General features: G+C 44.5%; 2 protein-coding genes across 7 annotated transcripts in view; one reads left to right on the top strand and one right to left on the bottom strand.

Annotated features, from left to right (window-relative positions):
- Positions 1 to 12,825, bottom strand: part of si:dkey-82f1.1 (DENN domain-containing protein 2A) — a 42,271-nt gene extending 29,446 nt beyond the window's left edge. For 3 of the 5 annotated variants that reach the window (XM_010902741.5, XM_029115207.2, XM_029115210.2), the window contains exon 1: positions 12,446 to 12,825. The gene's annotated coding sequence lies outside the window, so the exon portion shown is untranslated. Of the gene's footprint in view, positions 1 to 2,658; positions 2,924 to 3,008; positions 3,149 to 12,445 lie in introns of those variants that run through there. The other 2 variants (XM_029115209.2, XM_029115208.2) reach the window with 2 other exon arrangements.
- A 1,510-nt stretch (positions 12,826 to 14,335) lies between these two features.
- adck2 (aarF domain containing kinase 2) lies at positions 14,336 to 20,474 on the top strand. Of its 2 annotated transcripts, none has more exons than XM_010902740.4 (7): positions 14,336 to 15,773; positions 15,921 to 16,067; positions 16,149 to 16,277; positions 16,370 to 16,465; positions 16,600 to 16,848; positions 17,979 to 18,161; positions 19,518 to 20,474. In XM_010902740.4, the coding sequence occupies exons 1-7, from the start codon at positions 14,883 to 14,885 to the stop codon at positions 19,653 to 19,655; spliced, it is 1,833 nt and encodes a 610-aa protein (XP_010901042.1). In that variant the 5' UTR covers positions 14,336 to 14,882; the 3' UTR covers positions 19,656 to 20,474. The 2 variants fall into 2 exon arrangements, with proteins under 2 accessions (XP_010901042.1, XP_034144227.1); XM_034288336.1 differs by lacking the exon at positions 19,518 to 20,474 and adding an exon at positions 18,308 to 18,618.
- Positions 20,475 to 20,524: the final 50 nt, after the last annotated feature.

Genomic DNA, 20,524 nt, shown 5'->3' with positions numbered 1-20,524 from the left:
AGCAGTGTTATTACATGTCTCCAGTACTTTGTTATTACATGTCTCCAGAACTGTGTTATTACAGGTTTCCAGAACTGTGTTATTACAGGTCTCCAGAACTTTCTTATTACAGGTTTCCAGAACTGTGTTATACAGGTCTCCAGAGCTGTGTTATTACAGGTCTCCAGAACTGTGTTATTACAGGTCTCCAGAGCTGTGTTATTCCAGGTCTCCAGAACTGTGTTATTACAGGTCTCCAGAATTGTGTAATTACAGATCGCCAGCACTGTGTAATTATAGGTCAACTTACCTGTTATAAATAACTTGGTATTGAAATAAAATGTATACATGCATTAGACAGACCCGGGGACAATTAGACCCAAATGAGCCTGAGGGCCTAGAGAGTGACACACACGAGCCTGATGACAATTTGTTTTTAATTGTCACATACCCTTTAGTTCATTACATATTTCAATCCATGACTCCTTTGATTCCACTTATTTGGTCACATCAAAATAGGCAATAAGCAAAACTGATTTTGACATAAGTTAAACGTCACTCTATGGGATCAATTAAATAGAACCAATTGGTTTCTGGGACCAATCAGATCAATCCATTTGGATCTATTTGCTAAGTTTGAGTGAGTAGCCAGGCAGTGCTAGCTCCTAGTTCCTGGCAGCCCCAGAGCCCAGACGCAGGGTGAGAGAGATTACCACCTCCATAATGACATGGCAGAGGAAAGCCATCTGCTTCGGACAATTAAAACATCACAGAGAAATGTGACCCCGCTGACCCCTATCTACCCAGCCCCCTGACCCTCTCTGACATCTGATTGGTGGGACAGGAGATGAATGACGGAACAGAAGGGACTATAGGAAGGAGCATTGTTCAAAAGGGGCTGGGTGGATCTATGGACAAGAGAGGGAAATGGGGAGAGGCATAAACCAAACACTGGGAAATGTATGCTGACCATAGCCTGAACATCTACATTTTAGTCATTCAACAGTAGCTCTTATCCAGAGTGACTTACACTTAGTGCATTCATCTTAAAACAGCTAGCTGGGAAAATTTCATACCATTGTGGTGAAGCAAAAGTGTAAAACCTACAAAGTGAAAGTACTTCCCCAGTGTTCAACAGTACTTGGCTGTGTTCACCAGGTGAGGGAAGTTCCAAATTAAGAATGAAAAGAACTCCCTTTACCTGGTCATTTAGGTCTTACTCAAGACCTTCCCTCACCTGGTAAACACAGCAACTTCTTATTTGTTCTTTCACACCTCTGCAGTGAAGTGGCTGTTGGTTTAAGTGTGGTTCTAGCAGTCAGATAAACAGATAACTCCTTACCTCTTGGTTTGGAGTCACAGTTGGTATGTTAGCATTCTGCATATTATAGATTGTCCCTGCCTCTCCCTCAAATCAACCCCGCAAAGCCACCCGTTGATGTGTGCGAAGAGAGACCAGAATAACTGAGCCAGACCAAAAACACACATTATGACCCGGCAGGCAGAGCTGAGGATGAGGAGAGAAAGGGAGGGAGAGGGATGAACGAGGGGTCTTTTCGTGGAGATTGCTTCAGCCACCGGGTCAGACACGGGGCATCAGAGACCATAACAAACCCAGCAGGACGGCAGGAGATTCCTATTAGCGGATGGATGGTTACTGGCTGTCTGGACACTGCTTCAGTTACATAAACAACACCGGACTGAGCCCATAGGAACCTGCAGGGGGGGCGGGTTTCATGGGGTAAGACAAGGAAGATGGTACTTGAGCAATAAGACACAAGGGGATTTAGTAAATGGCCACTATACATGAGGCTTATTACTTTTGTGAACCGAGACAATTACAAGAAAAAGCAGCATTATTTTTCATAATTGCTGGTACACAGTGTCATATAGCACAGCTTTCAGCCAATCAGCAATAAGGGTTCAAACCACCCAGTTCATACATAAATATAAATACAGAGACATTGCAAGTTTAGTATGTGTTTATGTGTTATGTGTGTGTTCTGAGGCTGAGATTTACTGTATGGTGTAGGTGTGTAGGTATGTCAAAAAAATATCTGGAAATGCAGGTTAGCAAAATGTGTTAAAAGAGGCCATCTGCATTTCTGTGGTCCCATCTCTCAGCTTTTTACAAAGACAGGGGTGGGTGATTACTTTGTTACTGTTTCAGTCACTGATTGCAGATTTAAACCAGGGATATGGGGGACTGCCTGTGAACATCTGGGTTGATGTTATAAATCGCTTTTCTACAAAGGCCTGTAGACAAACACTGGAGTAACATACACAAATCACCCTGTGGCCTCTGTGGACAAAAGCAGACCCTCACTGACTAGCTTACACACGGACAGCCTTTCACAGAGCACACAGGACACTAACAAAGCCAGATTCACGACAGAGCTCCAGCCAGGTCAAGGAAATGGCCTGGCTGGCCCAGAGAAGGCATCATGACATTCCACAACTAAAAGGCAGCCACAAACAATCCACTGTCAACTACAGATTCCAGCCTTCCTCAGCATCTGTGACTGTATACAAGCCTGCATTCCTATAGCCTGTCGGCGCCCCCCATGGAGAGTTACACATCGGCTTGTTAGGGATTTGGGTGTGACCGGCGGTGTGATCCCCACAGTGTAACGGGCGTGACTCGACGTGTTGACGTGACGCTATCTACGGCAGGTCTACCTGAAGGTCCCGTGATGTCACTCCTGCTCTCGGCGCCAAGATCCAGTGTCGGCATTAGCGCTGTCACCGCCGAGCTCCGCGGCCAGTACTTAGGCTCTTGTGTAATTGGCACTGCTGTCAGTTCAGTTGCCTGGTGTGTGATGGTCCGTAGCAACGCCAGCGATAAGGGTTGCCGCTGTGTGCGCTGTTGCAGGCCCAGGGTCCCTGGGCTCTGGACGCTTGCCTGCCGCTCCTCACAGCTGCTTCTCATAAAGACCCGTCCAGCCTCGAAGGAACAACCAACACCATTACATCACCTCTGCTCTCAGGGAGCCTCCAGAATAGGGGAGCGCTCAGTCATTTCCACACACCTAAAAAGGACAAGTCGCCCACTCTGGCTCCAGCTATCATAGCTAACAATAAGGGCGGTCGCGGCAGAGAGGAGCTGAATGATGATTCACCACAGTGGTTGAAGTTACTGGTGCCCCGTTTCTAAGGACGAAAGACTGCAGTTCATCTGAAAGTAAACATATGGCCTTTTTACACAACAATATCTTTTCAGAAAGGTAGCGAAGAATACTCGAGCCACTGGATTATTTTTGAGGGGTAAACTTGGGGAGATCGATCTCTCGAGGACATACCTTATGAGATAACATATTTTACTTTCCAAAAGTGCTAACAGATGCTGCTCTTGGGTCGAGCAAGAAAACAGTAACTGACTCGAAAATGAATGCTTAAAACAAAGTGAAGGTGAAGTGAATGCTTGTTTTATAGCCTAGGTTTTGTGCCAGTGAACGATACATTACCAAGTTTTCTCAGTATAAATGACTGTTCCTAGGGAAACCCTTGGTGTTAAACAAGACACTGCGAAGAAAGACTCCAACTGAGCACAGCAGCGAATTTGTAAATTACAAGTTTACTTTCTCATCCTTAATCCAAAACGTTGCATGTGCATGTACACTGCTCACATCAACAGTCTGGGGGCTTAGTGTTGATTGCTTAAATAAGATCAAAACCAAATATAATATTTTTGGGAGACATAATGGTCAATTAAATGGGGAGAGAAAACCGGCAGAACTTTTGAAAAACATTACCCAGTCCAAATCCTCCATTGCAGTGATTCCCAATCCTGGTCCTCAGGACCAAAAGGGGTGCAAGTTTTTGTCTGTCCTGTGCCTCTCCCTCTGTCTTCACCGCCTGTCACCGCCTGGGCCCCAGCCTCCTTCCCAAGATGATTCCAGCTGACTCCATAGCAGGGGTCTGGCAAGCAGCCAAGCAGGTTGACCATGTGTGTGCAACAGGCCTCTGGACCTCGCTCTCCCTCTCTCTTGTTGTCTCTCGCTCATCCCCTATCTCAAACCATCCTTGCATTTCCTCGCTGGATGTAGTAAACATCCCTATCAGGCAGCCCATGGGAACCCAGAGAGCACACACATACACACGCACGGTCTCAGGGGCCGCTCCACCGCTTATGTCCCATTCCAGGTCCAGCGGGACTCTCCCGAAAATGGTGTGCCTTCGCTCAGCCCTGTCGCCCCCTCTCCTTCCATTGTTAGCCGTTGGGAAAGGATGGACAGCAGACAGAAACAAAACTGGGTTAGCCACAGAATGAGACAGGAACTCGAAGGCATGCCACTAACAATTCATTTTTTCAATCCACTCTAAAAATACCCATGACATGCATTGTCATGTTTTTTTCGCTTCACACCCAGATATAGCTATCTTGTTATTGAATGGTTTGTATACAACTTTGCTTTGTTTCTTACGGGACAAGGGTGTCCGCTGTCTACTCCACAAAGGACGGACTGAATGTTTGCCACAATGGGTCCCGAGTTGGAAACCATATAGAACATACAGCAATAATGCTGTGAGGCCATAATCATGGGACTAACCACTGCCATTTCGGAAGCCACTACTGTTCCGGGCAAACACCGAGACAAAAACACATATTATCTTGTTTGTCCTTGTGTTTCTGGATGACAGGCAAACAGGGAGGAAGTGTGGATTGCAGGATGTGGGTTAAGCGCACTACTTCCTGCGCCCTCTTAATCCCACCTCACTATGGTGTAGGCAGATAAACTCTGTCCACCCGCTGTAACATCAGTTCCTTTACCCTGACATTCACTGCATTAAGTCCTGGCTCTCACTGTAGGGCGGAAAGAAAAGAAGGCTGCATGTTCGACGAGGAAGAACGGATTCCTTTCCACCTGTCAGAGCCGAAGTAAAATGGGCAGAAAACCCCACAGTTTCTGACTGGTAAAGACAGGAGGATTATTAAAGTCAGGACGTTACTTTTATGTTTCAGCAGGTCGCACAACCCAATGAAGCTGCAAATGGTGCAGCTAGCAGGCGAATGACGTGCTAAAGGCTTAGTCGTGCTCCAAAGCCAGATGCTTAGAGTGAGGTTACTGACGCCGCAGTCTGATGACAAGATAAAGTCATGTAACATACAAAATTCTGATGGGGGTTGAGTTATTTAGATGGTGTTGTTTGACTGGAACTCAACTTGGTCGTGAGAGAAATAAATGATCACTGTTCACCCCATCTGTAACACTGGATCACATTACAGCAGCTCAGGGAGCGAGGCATACTCCTCCTCCATACATACTCCTTCCCCTCATCTACAGGCTCGGTGTCCCCTCCTCCTTGTGGGGAGAAACTCCTACTTGTGCTGCTCCTCACTCATCACAATCTGCTACCAATTACCCTGCTGGCTCCATTGACCACAGCCAATGCCAGCTAATCCCATACCCTACTCTAAAGAGTACTGCTAGCTAGCTACAACTTCACTGATCCAAGCCAGCTTTCATGAAGAAGCCAGATCTCTAGAATACACTTTTCAACTTTGAATGCTTTCTAAATACATCTAGCTACAAGTTTGGCACACATTAACAAACCAAACCTGCAGTGAAAAAAAGTAAAGATTTTTGTCGTCCTGTGAATTTGCCGTCTAAATACCAACTCTAAAACGTCATTGTTGATCAAAGCCTACTCGTGCTGACTGCGTCAGTCGCCAGAGAGTGGTGTTCTTCAAGATGCACAAAGTCAGTCAGAAAGTCTTGCACAACACAAGTCTTTGCAGTGGATTGTGAGTGAAAATGCAACGTGCAGGGCTGTAATAAATCATACTGTTACAGATTAAGTCAGACCATTAACTAGAGAATGTGCCTGGTAAAAGCAGCAATATACGTTATGAAAGTTATTCTGGGTTTTATAAATCGAGGGATACACAATGTAGCATCAGATAAAAGCATTTAAGAAACATCCAAACACATAAGCACCCATGCACACAAACACACCCGCACCACAAGAAAGCTTCATGAGTTCTCTTGTCAAAAACAGTGCCATATATGGTTTGGATCTGCAATGAAGAGTCAGTGGTATTTCGATGGAACTCAGAAGGCTTGGACAAACTAACGCAAGGTCAAACATTGTTGCGTTCTTCAGGAAGAACTGCAAGTTTTGGATCAGATAATGTATGCCGAAGTTGTACCTAGATGTTTATTCCTATCCTCACCCACAATGACTGTGGCTTATATTTCAGATAATGCTGTTTTTGGAACCCCCAAACCTGCCTGCTCGGCAAAGGAAATGCGTCCTTCAATACTCTAACCCAGGATCAAATAGCTGATGCAAACGTGTTTTATACACAAGCACTGTCCATTGCAATTTACTGTTGAACTTCTGTTTTACAACTTGGACACCTGACACAAAACCCTTCTCATTGCCTTACGTCAGATCCAGTATCTTCAGTAATCTACAGGGAACCGTTGAAATGCCCTCATAATCACATGTTCTCTGGTCCGGGGGGTCTCATTTATCTGTCGTACATGAGCAAAAGTCTCCCCCTTTATCATACACTGGATGTGTGGGGTCCAGTGGGAAATGGCTAATCTCACCCTGTTGGAAGTTCTGACTCACCATATTTTGGGTTTTGAGAATGGGACTTATTGCAGAAAGTACAAATTGGCTTTAAAATCCAATCTCACAGGAACTTCTGGAGTATTTCAACTTGCTTTAGAAAGGAAAACAAAGACAATGCATGCCGTTCCAGGGCATATTCAAGTGATATCCACCCTCAGGGACCCTTTTAATTAGGACTTGGCCGATCAGTCTGGAATCCAACAACCCTGGATGAGTCAGCCAATTTGATGTTTTGGGTGTAATCTTCAACAAAACAACCAGTTCCACACATGTTCCATACACCATCACACAATAGGTCTAGAGGGGATTTGTTAAATAAACGGGTTCCTTCAAATGATATGAGGAAAAGACATTACCCAGATCACAGTAAAAGCACCATCTCAAGATGAGTTCAACTTGTGCACATCACATGTCACGTAAAAACCACACTCTAAATCTTTAGGTGATAGGTGATGACTACAAGTCACTGCTGAATGTGGTGGCAAGCTGGCCAGATGAAACGCGTGACTCAATAATGATGATGTATAAACCTACAAGAGGAAGTTATCGCAGATTACAATTTGGTTTAGTAGTTAGTGTTGCCTTTACTTATTTAATGACAAGTATTTTTCATATACAGTATTTTACTGTAGAGTGCCTGGATACAGCCCCCAGCTGTGGTGTATTGTTTATATTTCACAAAGCCCAAAAACGTATTGGTAGGGGTTGCTGATACTCATTTGTACATTGTTCTGCTTATTCCCCACTGGCCGTAACTTAATGATTTTCACACCACTCTATAGTCAATGAGAGGTGCTTTTAAATGCTAATGGTGAAGCACAAGCCCTCAGACTAAGAAAATGCCTACAAACATTGTAAATTACCCTTTTTACATACAGTTTAGCAAATATTTACTGTGTAGGTTGGCATCATGTTTTTAATGTGGACTCCGGGAACAATAGCACCTGCATGAGCGATAAACTGTATTGATGAATGAGTGCACGGAATTAGATCTCTCCCCTAGTGATCATCTTTCCCAAATTAGCTTGTTGCCAAATTCTTCTCTTCCTGTTTTTCGCCCCAAATTTCTAGGGTTCCGCCTGAGAAATCCCAGCGGAGTTCCCGATCCCATCCCTGCTCCCTGTGCCTGTGCAGAACAGATTTTTATAATTCTCTTGCAGCTCCCAGAGGAATAGTGCAAGGCGAGAGCTTGGGAAAATGGGCTTCCGGAGACAAAACTCCTCAGCGCAGCAGAGCAGGCGCTTTTGACCTCACACACCCAAAGACCGGCAACTGTGTGTGTAAGCCAAGAAAACAAGACAAGACAAAACCTAAGTGAAACAAAACAGTTTCAGCCAGGAGAGTATTCATAGAAAACATAACTGAAACAGTTACGCTGCATTTAGCGTAAATCTTGTTGGAGAAACCTGATAAAATATACGGTGCTTCTGCATTATCAAATGTGTCAATCTACATATATGTGTTCATTTTCAAAATATTTTTTTTCTTTGTATTTATGTTTTATAAAGCATATTTACAATATTTTGTAATACTGGATAACGGCACTGTCAACAGCTCATCTAACCTGGAAACAAGAATATATACTCCATTCCATGCAGCAGTTGGAATCCCACAGTAGTCTAGATGTTTTGGGGTTTATTGGTTGCACGTGGGAGTTTAACTTATTAGAGGCAACACTGCCCTGAAGGCAGAAATGGATGCGATTGGTTGACTCAGTGGAGAGGGTGGTGCTGGAATTTCAAACAGGCAGAACGCTCTGAAGAAAATATTTGAACAGGGTTAGTGTTTTCCCCTAACCTAAATCACAACCTTAACTCTCAACTAAACCTAACCTTAACCCCTACCCTAACCATTAAAATGTAAACATTACCTAAGCGACTTCAAAGCTGGGATGTAAGTGCTGCCCTCTCTGTTGGGACAGCCAATCGCCAAAATTTCTGCTTTCAGCATAGACCTGCCTCAAAGCAAAACTCCCTCATTATTATTTTTGGTGATTTCGGGTGTCATGCACGTCTCCCTGTTATACAAAAAACATGGCAACCAACATGAACTGTAATGTTTTCCACCTTTTTTGTGTTCCCAGTGAAGAGCATGGCCCCTGCAGCCAAAGTTAACGAGCTGTGTCCTCAGTGTAGCCACACAAGAACAACCTTCTGAATAGGGTTGCCAGCTCCACTCCCAAACACATGCATTCCTTACAAACAAGAACATGCCCCAGTGGTGGCGGATGAGACTGAAGCCGTTGTGTGTGAGACAGATGTATCTGGGACACATAATCATGACATAATATAAAAACCCTGCACATGAAGACCGTACTTGTACAAAGTAAGAAAAGGCTTAACCAAGAACAACACCAACTGAATTGAATGGGACAGGTTATGTTATTGTTTAAATTTGGTTTTGTAAAACACTGAGGAACTATATAACTTCCCTGATTGCATGTTTTAATAAAACACTGTGGAACTAGATAACTTCCCTGACTACATGTTTTAATAAAACACTGTGGAACTAGATAACTTCCCTCACAACATATTTTAATAAAACACTGTGGCACTAGGTCACTTAACTGGCTACATGTTTTAATAAAACGCTGTGGCACTAGGTCACTTAACTGGCTACATGTTTTAATAAAACGCTGTGGCACTAGGTCACTTCACTGACTACATGTTTTAATAAAACGCTGTGGCACTAGGTCACTTCACTGACTACATGTTTTTATAAAACCTGCGGCACTAGGTCACTTCACTGACTACATGTTTTAATAAAACGCTGTGGCACTAGGTCACTTAACTGGCTACATGTTTTAATAAAACACTGTGGCACTAGGTCACTTAACTGGCTACAGGTTTTAATAAAACGCTGTGGCACTAGGTCACTTCACTGACTACATGTTTTTATTAAACCTGCGGCACTAGGTCACTTAACTGGCTACATGTTTTAATAAAACACTGTGGCACTAGGTCACTTAACTGGCTACATGTTTTAATAAAACGCTGTGGCACTAGGTCACTTCACTGACTACATGTTTTTATTAAACCTGCGGCACTAGGTCACTTAACTGGCTACATGTTTTAATAAAACACTGTGGCACTAGGTCACTTCACTGACCACATGTTTTTATAAAACCTGCGGCACTAGGTCACTTCACTGACTACGTTTTAATAAAACGCTGTGGCACTAGGTCACTTAACTGAATACATGTTTTTATAAAACCTGCAGCACTAGGTCACTTAACTGACTACTTGTTTTATTAAAACGCTGTGGCACTAGGTCACTTAACTGACTACAAGTTTTTATAAAACACTGTGGCACTAGGTCACTTCCCTGACTACATGTTTTTATAAAACACTATGGCACTTAACTGACTACATGTTTTTATAAAACACTATGGCACTTAACTGACTACATGTTTTTATAAAACACTGTGGCACTTAACTGACTACATGTTTTTATAAAACACTGTGGCACTTAACTGACTACATGTTTTTATAAAACACTGTGGCACTAGGTCACTTAACTGACTACATGTTTTTATAAAACATTGTGGCAATAGGTCACTTAACTGACTACGTGTTTTTATAAAGCACTGTGCATGCATGTGTATCAGGAGTACGGCAAAACAAGGAGCTGGGATTGGCTTTGATAATGGCATCCCAGCCTTGCAGACAATACACCAGAGCCCCCAGAAATCCTGGATACCAGGACTTCCTTCACTAACACAGCAGGACACATTCTCACTGGGTCACCGTGGTAACCAATGTCTATGGTATCAAATGTCCATGGCAGCCTTTTTGCGGGCCCCAGTGGCGTCCTCTGTCCAGGGGATGTCCCGCTGAGTGACTGTCAAAGGATGGTTCCTGTAGAGGGTGGAGAAATGTCTGTCCTCCTTAAAGACCTACTGTCACTTTGCTCAGAATAAAGGGCATCTGGTTAGAAGAGAAAGATGTCACACACACACAATAAATAAATCTCCTAATCCTACAGTGCTAGGGGACAGCTTGCTCTGCCATTGACTAAGTCACAGAGCACACTCACTGATGAGAACAATGTATTACTTCTGCCCCAGTAGGACCCTCAGTGTTGACTTGACACATCTGAAGCACTGAGAACCATTTATATGAAAACACACGGTTTCACAAAGCAGCATAGATCCGAACGTGACAAATGACAGTTACTGTATGACCATCTGGCTTTTGACTCCTCTAAAAAAAAGTTGGTTCATCGTGTCACTTCATATTGAGGAAATATTCTACTAACATTTAATGGTTTTCAGAAGGGCATAAGCTCTTTCCTTTGTTGTGGGTTTAGTGAGTTTTCGCATGCGTGTGTGTGTGTGTACGGTTGTGGGTGCTTTGCATACTTGCTCACTAACAAAGTAGAGGGAGCGGTATTACACCATACTGAGATAATCATTATGCTAACACTCTCACCACTACAGAGAATGTAAACAGCTCTTTCCATCAAATAGGCCACTGGCATAGTGTCTGATAACATCAAACCAGGTTGGTCAAGCTTTGGCACCCGGTCAGTTCCACTGGCTTACGACAGGATTATAGACTTCTTATTTATGTCACAAACCGAAACAGCCAGAACGTTTATCAAGATGGATCCATAATGCTTCGCTAAAGACCCTCACAATAAGGAGACAATAACCATGCTGCAGAGAATGTAGACAAGAACCATGCTGCAGAGAATGGAAAGCAGTTGACTGGCATGTGACATACTTCACTTCTGGTTCTACCGAGGTAACATGTTACTTCAGACATTCTGACTGAATGTCAAACTACTGCTTTCCTCACTACACAATAGCAAGAAACCACACCATGTTTATGAGGCCAAAACCTTATTGTTTATGAGGGAACGTAGAAAAGCAAATGGAACATTGAATCAGGGAGGACCTGGCCAAAGCCAGAAGATTACTGAAGCAAAGATTTTAAAGAAATGAAAAGTGGATTGTCTGACTGCAATGGGCTTTTAATGGATAACAGGCAGCATCAGAAATTCAGGATCCTCTTGATTTCAGTCCTCTACTTTTCCATAACGTTTCCATCAATCATGTGCTCGTTCACCCATAGATGACCTTCACAGCTCAAATTAAAAATCAACAGAGAGTTACTCATTCCCTAGAAAGTGAGTGAGATGCCCATGATGGGCTCAGCTCCTGTCCCTTGAGAATGTTCCTTTTTAGCCCTGAATCCCAACAACACAGGGACAGAGACTCTGCTCTGGCTGGATGAAGAGTTGCCATTGTTCACCGAAATGAAGAATGTCTCACCTCACTTATCCACATATCTATAGCACTCTTCTTCTCTTTTTTCTCTCGAGGAGCTGGACTGATACGCACCACCTTTAGCATGTATCTCTCTCCACTATCTTCATCTAATCCCAAACATCTCTCTGCACTTTGTTCATTTAATATAGGCAGATGAAAGTTGACACCCAGTGGAAATACGTCTACATGGCTGTCAGCAGGCTGGTCTGTGTCCTTGGTATTCTGACATGGTTCCGTACAATGGGTCCGGTGCAGCGGAATGATTCACTGGACAACCTACTTGAACAACGTTCAAACACACTTTAGCCTGAGCCAAAGCAGACCTTAATGGAATACTGCTCAAATAAACAGACGTCTACGGTATGTGCTATCGAACTGAACAAAACATATACAGAAGCACATGTAGCAGACACGCACGTGCATTTGCAACTGCACACACTATGTCAAGTGTGGAAAATCCAAAATACACATTAAGCAAAACACACAATGGATAACAGGTAATATGTATGTGTTTCAGGCCCAGGGTAAAACATATATTCAAACAGAGAGTCACAGAAAGTACAAAACAAAACCCACACTAACACACACAAGTTGATGATTCATTTTCCTTACCTTTCTCAGCTGGGTAAGCCCTGTAGATGTGCTCGTGCAGTGGTTTCTCATTTTGTGAAATCTGACACTTGATGAAGCATCCATTCATATGATTTCCTATGTGGCAAACTTGCCTTTTCCCCCTCTGTCCTCTGGTTTAACACCCCTACCCCTGACTACAAGCAGCTCTCTCCCTCAGCATAGCCCCTGCTCGTCTTCCCAAGCCGCAACAGAGCTTCTCCAAGTATCTCCAAAAACCTGTCTGAAACAGGGCAAGTCAATACTGTCCTTCCCCTTCCAGGCTTTAGACTTAGCTAAATGTGTTCAGTAATGTCTTCTTTCTCTCGAAAACATACTCACTCTCTGAATATCTTTGCTTTAAATGACGTTGCCTCGCTTTCTCCAACTTTTCCCACCCCTCCTTCTCTCATGACCCCCTCTCTTCCTCCCTCCCTGTAGTACCTCCCTCCTCTCCTTTTCCATCCTCCTCTCAGCCCCCACCCCCCACTGCTGAACTAATCTGCAGCTGGCTGGGCGATTGGAGCCCCAGTTGCCGGGGGAACGGAGCGTCCTGCTCAAAAGAGGAATGGAGCAGGAAGGGGCAACTCTCAACGTAACGGAATACATAAATAAGTGCCTCCCCTGGGAGCCAATTAAAAGCTCTGAATGGCCTCTCTTCCTCTCTGTGAAGGGGACAGTGGGGATGTTTCTGCCATCCAGTGACTTTATCTCTGAGGGGAGAAGAGTTTATTGACTGACCTGTGTGCAAACCACCCAACAGAACTGGCAGCAACGTGTGGAATGCAATGTGCTTGTGTAGCTGCAAGCAGCTCTGCGCATACATGGCATGGCAATGTATTGGTTAATTTCCAGTAATGATGGGTGAGCATCGATATGGAAAATCAATATCAGTTGAGTTTTTGATATAGTATCTACATCCAATTGGTTTTATAACATTGCAACTGTTTTCTATAGTTCTTGATTTGAAGTCTACACAACTTTGTGCTAAGATTGAATGCTATCTGGGCCCCAATTAACCAACCAAACGGGCACTATGAGAAGTCCATAAACTACAGTATGAATAAGGTCATGTTCATGAGGGTTTTGTTGCTAACTGGAGCAATCGTGTCAGTTAGAAGCAAGGATAAACCTATATCATGCCATGCCATGTTTAAACAATATGGATTTCATAATTCTCCAGTAATTACTGGTGAATGATGACTTTAATGACAGTACAGTTCTCTTAGTAGATGAGTGGCATATGAGACGGCGCTGTTCTCCCACTGTCTCAGTAAAAGTAACAGATATATCTGCATACTTGACCACATTTTATAAATTCAACTCAAACTGTCATATGACTAGGGGAACAATCTATGTGACCAGTAGGTCCTAGCTCTGACCATATGCTTAGAAGTGCAGGAGAATTTGATAAAGGCTGTCTTGCTTCATCCATGGCTGGGGGGACAGCGAGGGGGAGCTAACATCTGTTTGGCATTTCTTCTACCTTTTGTGCACTAGATCCCCCCATATAGCTAAGAGGTGGAAAGGCCCTTTGTCCAGAAACAAACATGTGACTGAATTTTTTTTTACTACTTTCAATGACAATGAAGCCTATAAATTAAATATATTTAGTGATGATGCAAACACATAACGACTAAAGCAGTGAAACATCTCGCCTTGTCCTGTGTCTCCCTCTTTTGGACATCCCAACGGGCACACCGCACAGTGTTTATTATTAGAGAAACGTATCTAATTGCCTTTTACTTGTTCATGTCGGGAGAACGATAATCCCGATAAAACTCATTACTTTATTTTCAAAATGCAGACAATAACATGGTCTTAACATGTTTGATGCAGTGTATATTGCTTTAATAAGCCGGCATCTGTGTAGTGACGTAGACACCCGGAACTGAGTAATTGACTTGTTTTGCGATTACATTTTCAGTGAAGCTACTCACTGGTTGAGGTTAACATCTTCTGTTGAATGTTCGGAAACATGTATGAGGTTGTGAATCATGCTGATGCGGGCTTCTTTTTTTCATTTACTTACTTAAGGTAATTTGTTTACATGGTAACCTCAACGGCAGGCTATAGCGCCCAGTGCACATCTGAAAGGATATTAGGGTAATTTGGCTACCAACATGTTCTAGCTAGTTAGCCAGCCAAGACTAGCTTACTTACTTAAATATATTTTAAACATATTATTTTTATATAGCGTATCTTAAGTTTAGATATGTATTCTTATTTTTATTTTTTGCAGTCACATCAAACATGGCATACTGTAAGCACTGTCAGGGCATAGTCAATAAGGAGCTCGTCATTACTATAATGACTTCAATTTGATACGCTTTTTCAAAAGCAGAAGCTATGCTTGGTCAACATGGTAAAGAATTGTATCTTATATTTTACATACCTCCTTTTCAAGTCTATCTGGCTGTTTAGAAATTGAGTGCTACACATGTTTATCATTATGGCTACTTTTGCTTCATTGAGTGCCAGAAGCATCCTCTTAAACTTAAGATACTCCGTCAGTAAAGTTGGAAGTTCTGTACTGGTCCGACTGAAACCCAGCTCCAGGACGTGTCTTGTCAAAAGAGGCCAGATTTTAACCCAGATGCCAAAAGTCACCCTGCTGTACTGGGGAGCAACGAATGCCACATCTTGTGTTGCTCTGTGCCAGGAGGCCATCCAATTACCCCAGACTGTAGAGAGGAGGTCCGTAGCCAAAGTCCAGGTGCACAAGTTGGTGTTCTTCCTGCGGCTCAGCCTGCGTGCCCTGGTGCTGCTGTTGAAGTTTGGCCCCCTGGTTCTGCTGTATCCCCTGACCTTCATCTCCTCTCACTGGGCCTCTCGGTGGCTGGATGTCCTACTGTGGGTCACTGAAACCTCCGGTCCTACCTTTATCAAACTGGGCCAGTGGGCCAGCACGCGCAGGGATGTCTTCTCCCAGGACTTCTGCGATCGTTTCTCCAGGCTCCATGTCTCTGTGCGGCCCCACTCCTGGGAACACACCAAGCAGTGTCTGCGCAGGGCCTTCGGTGAGGGCTGGAGGGGGCTGTTTTTGTTCCAGAGCAGGGAGCCTGTCGGGTCAGGCTGCGTGGCCCAGGTGTACCGGGCCTGGGCCAGGGTGGACAGCGTGCAGGACCCAGCCTTCCAGACCCTGGTAGACGAGATGGAAAAAGAGGATCTACTGGAGGCCTGGGAGATCCCGGGGCTGAAAGGGGTTCTGGGCTCCCTGTGGAAAGGAAAGGAGGAGGAGGACGACGGGGGCCTTCAAGAGACGGGGAGCCCCACAGGCTCCCCTTATTTGGATGCAGAGAGAGAGCATCTGATTCCTGTGGCTATGAAGGTGGGTATCGGTTAACATGAAAACACTTGCAGATGTCAGTAGACACAATCTGTTTGGACCTCAGGTGGACTTACTGCACATGGCAAATGCTTTTGTTAGGAAACCTCTTAAGGGCCCCTGACTCCTGTTCTGCCTCTGTCCACCCAGGTTCTGCACCCGGGGGTGAGGAGACAGGTGGAAACTGACCTGCTGCTGATGAGGGCTGGTGGCTGGCTCATTAACTGTCTACCTGGACTCCGATGGCTCAGCTTGCCTGAGATAGTGGAAGAGTTCGAGAAGCTCATGACCAAACAGGTAAACGACCCCTCTACTCACTTTAAAATCCAATGGGACCGTGGGGTTTTTTTGTTCTCCATCGAACTATCTCTGTTGCAGATCGACCTCCGGTATGAAGCCAATAACATCGAAAGGTTCCGGGAGAATTTCAAGGATGTCGATTTTGTCAAGTTCCCAACTCCTCTGCGACCATTTGTTACCAGGTCCATTCTAGTGGAAACCTTTGAGGTGAGTGAAGAGGGCTCCTTTAACAGGAGAGTAATGACACCACACACGTAACATCCCTGGGATAGATTGAATAATTGCCTTTTTGCTGTCAGGAGAGTGAGCCCATTTCCACTTACCTGAGCCCTGAGGTCCCTCTAGAGGTGAAGCGGAGAATCGCCAGGATGGGAGTCGAAACTCTCCTCAAAATGGTGAGGCAACCCTACCAACCATCAGTGTCCTTATTAGTTCCGTCTTGATCACCTCTACAAATGGAAATACATTGGAAACATGCCTGTTTCGTGACTTTGAATCAAAGATCGTTATCCTGCCGTTTGTGTGCCAGGTGTTTGTGGATAACTTTGTGCACGGTGACCTTCACCCGGGTAACATCCTGGTACAGCATGGCAGTGCGGACAACGAGCCCCAGGGCCGGGCCACCCTGACGGACCTCTGGGACACGGTGGTGGTCAGCATGAGGCCTTCCCCGGCCCCCCTGCGCCTGGTGCTGCTGGACGCTGGCATCGTGTCACAGCTCAGTGACCGAGACCTGAAGAACTTCAGGGCCGTGTTTACCGCTGTGGTGCTACGACGGGTTAGTGTTGGGAACACACTGTGGTGCTATGACGGGTTAGTGTTAGGAACACACTGTGGTGCTACGACGGGTTAGTGTTAGGAACACACTGTGGTGCTACGACGGGTTAGTGTTAGGAACACACTGTGGTGCTACGACGGGTTAGTGTTGGGAACACACTGTGGTGCTACGACGGGTTAGTGTTAGGAACACACTGTGGTGCTACGACGGGTTAGTGTTAGGAACACACTGTGGTGCTACGACGGGTTAGTGTTAGGAACACACTGTGGTGCTACGACGGGTTAGTGTTAGGAACACACTGTGGTGCTAAGACGGGTTAGTGTCGGGAACACACTGTGGTGCTACGACGGGTTAGTGTTGGGAACACACCGTGTTGCTACGACGGGTTAGTGTTGGGAACACACCGTGGTGCTACGACGGGTTGGTGTTAGGAACACACTGTGGTGCTACGACGGGTTGGTGTTAGGAACACACTGTGGTGCTACGACGGGTTAGTGTTAGGAACACACTGTGGTGCTACGACGGGTTAGTGTTAGGAACACACTGTGGTGCTACGACGGGTTAGTGTTAGGAACACACTGTGGTGCTACGACGGGTTAGTGTTAGGAACACACTGTGGTGCTACGACGGGTTAGTGTTAGGAACACACTGTGGTGCTACGACGGGTTAGTGTTAGGAACACACTGTGGTGCTACGACGGGTTAGTGTTAGGAACACACTGTGGTGCTACGACGGGTTAGTGTTAGGAACACACTGTGGTGCTACGACGGGTTAGTGTTAGGAACACACTGTGGTGCTACGACGGGTTAGTGTTAGGAACACACCGTGGTGCTACGACGGGTTAGTGTTAGGAACACACTGTGGTGCTACGACGGGTTAGTGTTAGGAACACACTGTGGTGCTACGACGGGTTAGTGTTAGGAACACACTGTGGTGCTACGACGGGTTAGTGTTAGGAACACACTGTGGTGCTACGACGGGTTAGTGTTAGGAACACACCGTGGCGGCCCCAGGGGAAGGCCGGTGGGAAGGGGTCGCTGCACTTCTTAGTTGCCTCCGCGTAGCGATGGAAGATGTGAGGTCTCCGATGGTGTCTTGAGCTACTGACCCCTGTGGCTGCTTGTGTTTAGGGGGAACAGGTGGCTGAGCTGATCCTGAACCACGCCAGGGCCAACGAGTGCCAGGACGTGCCTATGTTCAAAAAGGAGATGGCAGAACTGGTGGATCATGCCCTCAGCAACACCCTTTCACTGGGGAAAGTCCAGGTGGCCGAGCTACTATCCAGGGTCTTTGGATTGCTTATTACCCACAAGGTAGGACTGGGAGGAAGATACAAACACTCTTTGTCATATCATAAAGTCTGTGATGTCATCGGGAGTCTCTGTGATGTCATCGGGAGTCTCTGTGATGTCATCAAGGGTCACTTTCATATTAATAGTCTGCTTAATTTGTGTACCAGGAGGTGCCAGGACTAACCATGACAAGGGTGACGTGGGTGGGTCCAAAGTACCGGAACACATAATAAACAATCGTTGTAATATATTGCATTGCATGAATTTCATTGCATCTGAGTTGTGGCACTAATCGTAGATCAGCTTGCAAATGTGGCACACACAGACAACATTTGAATATATATATATAGTGAGTGGCTGACTGACTACCCCTTGTTAAATAGCGTAGTGGCTAGAGAAGCAGGGCTGCAACCAATAGGTCCCGCGTTCAGCTCTCATTACAGTCAAAGCACCACCTTCAGTAGCTGCGTTATAGTAAGCCTAAAATAAACCTGTTCACAGTTATCCTGCGACTATTTCTGGTGGATTTTCGAAGGACGCATCCATGCATGCTTTTTGGGTCAGGATAGACAAAAACATTGCTGGCTACAACCTTCAGTAGCTATGTTATAGTAAGCCTATAATAAAACTATGTATTGCAACTATTTCTGGTGGATTTTTGAAGTATGAATCTGTGCATTCTTTTTAGGTTAATATAGGCTAGGTCAAAACCCCTCGAGCAGTGAATGAGTAGGGGTTTCCACGATTCTCTCGTATTTTCACTTGATGAAAAAGTCAGTTATCGTCACCTTTATTGATAGTGATTGTATCAATGTCATTTACAAATGAAAGTAAAACTAGTCAGCCTATGACTGGCTAATAAGCTGTTAAAACGGCCAGTGGCCAAAGCCATACATTTCATAGATGTTATTTGTGGTGGAGGAAAACTTCATAAGAGACAATCAGTTTAACACAATGCTTAATGGTGTCTAGCGAAATCTAATGGAGAGTTGCTATACCAACACTGGGCAATGTATAGTACTGTGATGTAGTAGTTAGAGACACTGCCACTCACGGAAACCTGGTTTCAAATCCAGTGAGGGCAACAACATTTATTGCTTTTAATTGCGGGCTCGCAGAACTAGGCTTGCCTGGTTTATTTGTAGTATTTGAATTCTGATAAAACAGCCCTGGTAGGCCTAATGTTAATGCCTGTAGAGCTAACCCAGTGGTTCCTGAGAACATAACCGCTATAACTTGAGTGGTGTGTGAATCCCAAGGCCTAACTAAAATGAATCTCTGGTAGTAGTCTTGGCTAGTTATTTGGCTGCATGTGCAGTATATGAGTTTGTTTCCAAGACCACTGTTGACCATGTTGTTTTCGCAACCTTGCTACAGGTGAAATTGGAGAGTAACTTTGCGTCCATTGTGTTTGCCATCATGGTTCTGGAGGGTCTGGGAAGGATGCTGGACCCAAACCTGGATATTCTGGAACTGGCCAAGCCTCTGCTGCTGAAGAACGCTGCCTCCCTCTGACCTGGACCTCCTACACACCCCACCAGAACACACTTGAACAACAAACACATTGACCTTGTTTGAAATCCTCAGCTAAGTAGGACTAATCCACCAATTTTAATTAACATTGGGTGTAGATTTTTTTAATAGTTTTTACATTCATGTCATTTAGTTAATGCATACATTTTGTACTTGTCCCTCATGGGAATCAAATCCAGAACCCAAGCCCCATGCTCTCGCTAAGTGAGCTAGATGGGACCAGTCGAATCAGTGAAAAGAATAGCTGCTCTCCGGTTATGAAGTTTTCTTATACATCCAAGGGCCCAGAGTATTTCCTGTTCAGTAACAATTCCTGACCATCTGCATGTTACATTAGTGAATAACTCAAAATGCCTTGTTGAACTGTATCTGTGAAATCTGAGTCATTCCTTGGTTGTGTTCAGGCTTCTAACTTCCCTGGTTGGATCTGTACTTTTCCATATGTGTGTATTGCCTTGCACACTGTCTCCCTCATACCTCACATTTAGTCAGACTAGCTGGAATATAGCATTTATACTTGAAGGCCCATGTGATTTCCTTGTTTTAATTAGTATTTTGAATTAGGACTATACTTACTGTTTTGTTTTAAACTATTTTATTAATCTCAGGTTACATATTGGCAAAGGTTTTAAAAGTGCATTACAGTAATGCAGTTACAACAACATTGTCTAATGTCCAGGCAAAAATAAGATTCAGTTGGTGTTAAATATCTGTGTTAACATTAACATTACATTGCCATTTTTAAGTCTTTGCCATTTTACATTTTTTGGGGGTCGCACTTTAGTGGAACCTGCATGTCTTACGACGGTTAGGATTAAATAATAAACATGATCCTATAAATGTTGTCTTAG

Source organism: Esox lucius, chromosome 19 (genome assembly GCF_011004845.1).
Source record: "Esox lucius isolate fEsoLuc1 chromosome 19, fEsoLuc1.pri, whole genome shotgun sequence".
In the NCBI taxonomy this organism is placed as follows: Eukaryota; Metazoa; Chordata; class Actinopteri; order Esociformes; family Esocidae; genus Esox; species Esox lucius.
The sequence above is the reverse complement of the archived record's forward strand: the minus strand, read 5'-3'. Positions and strand labels throughout refer to the sequence as shown.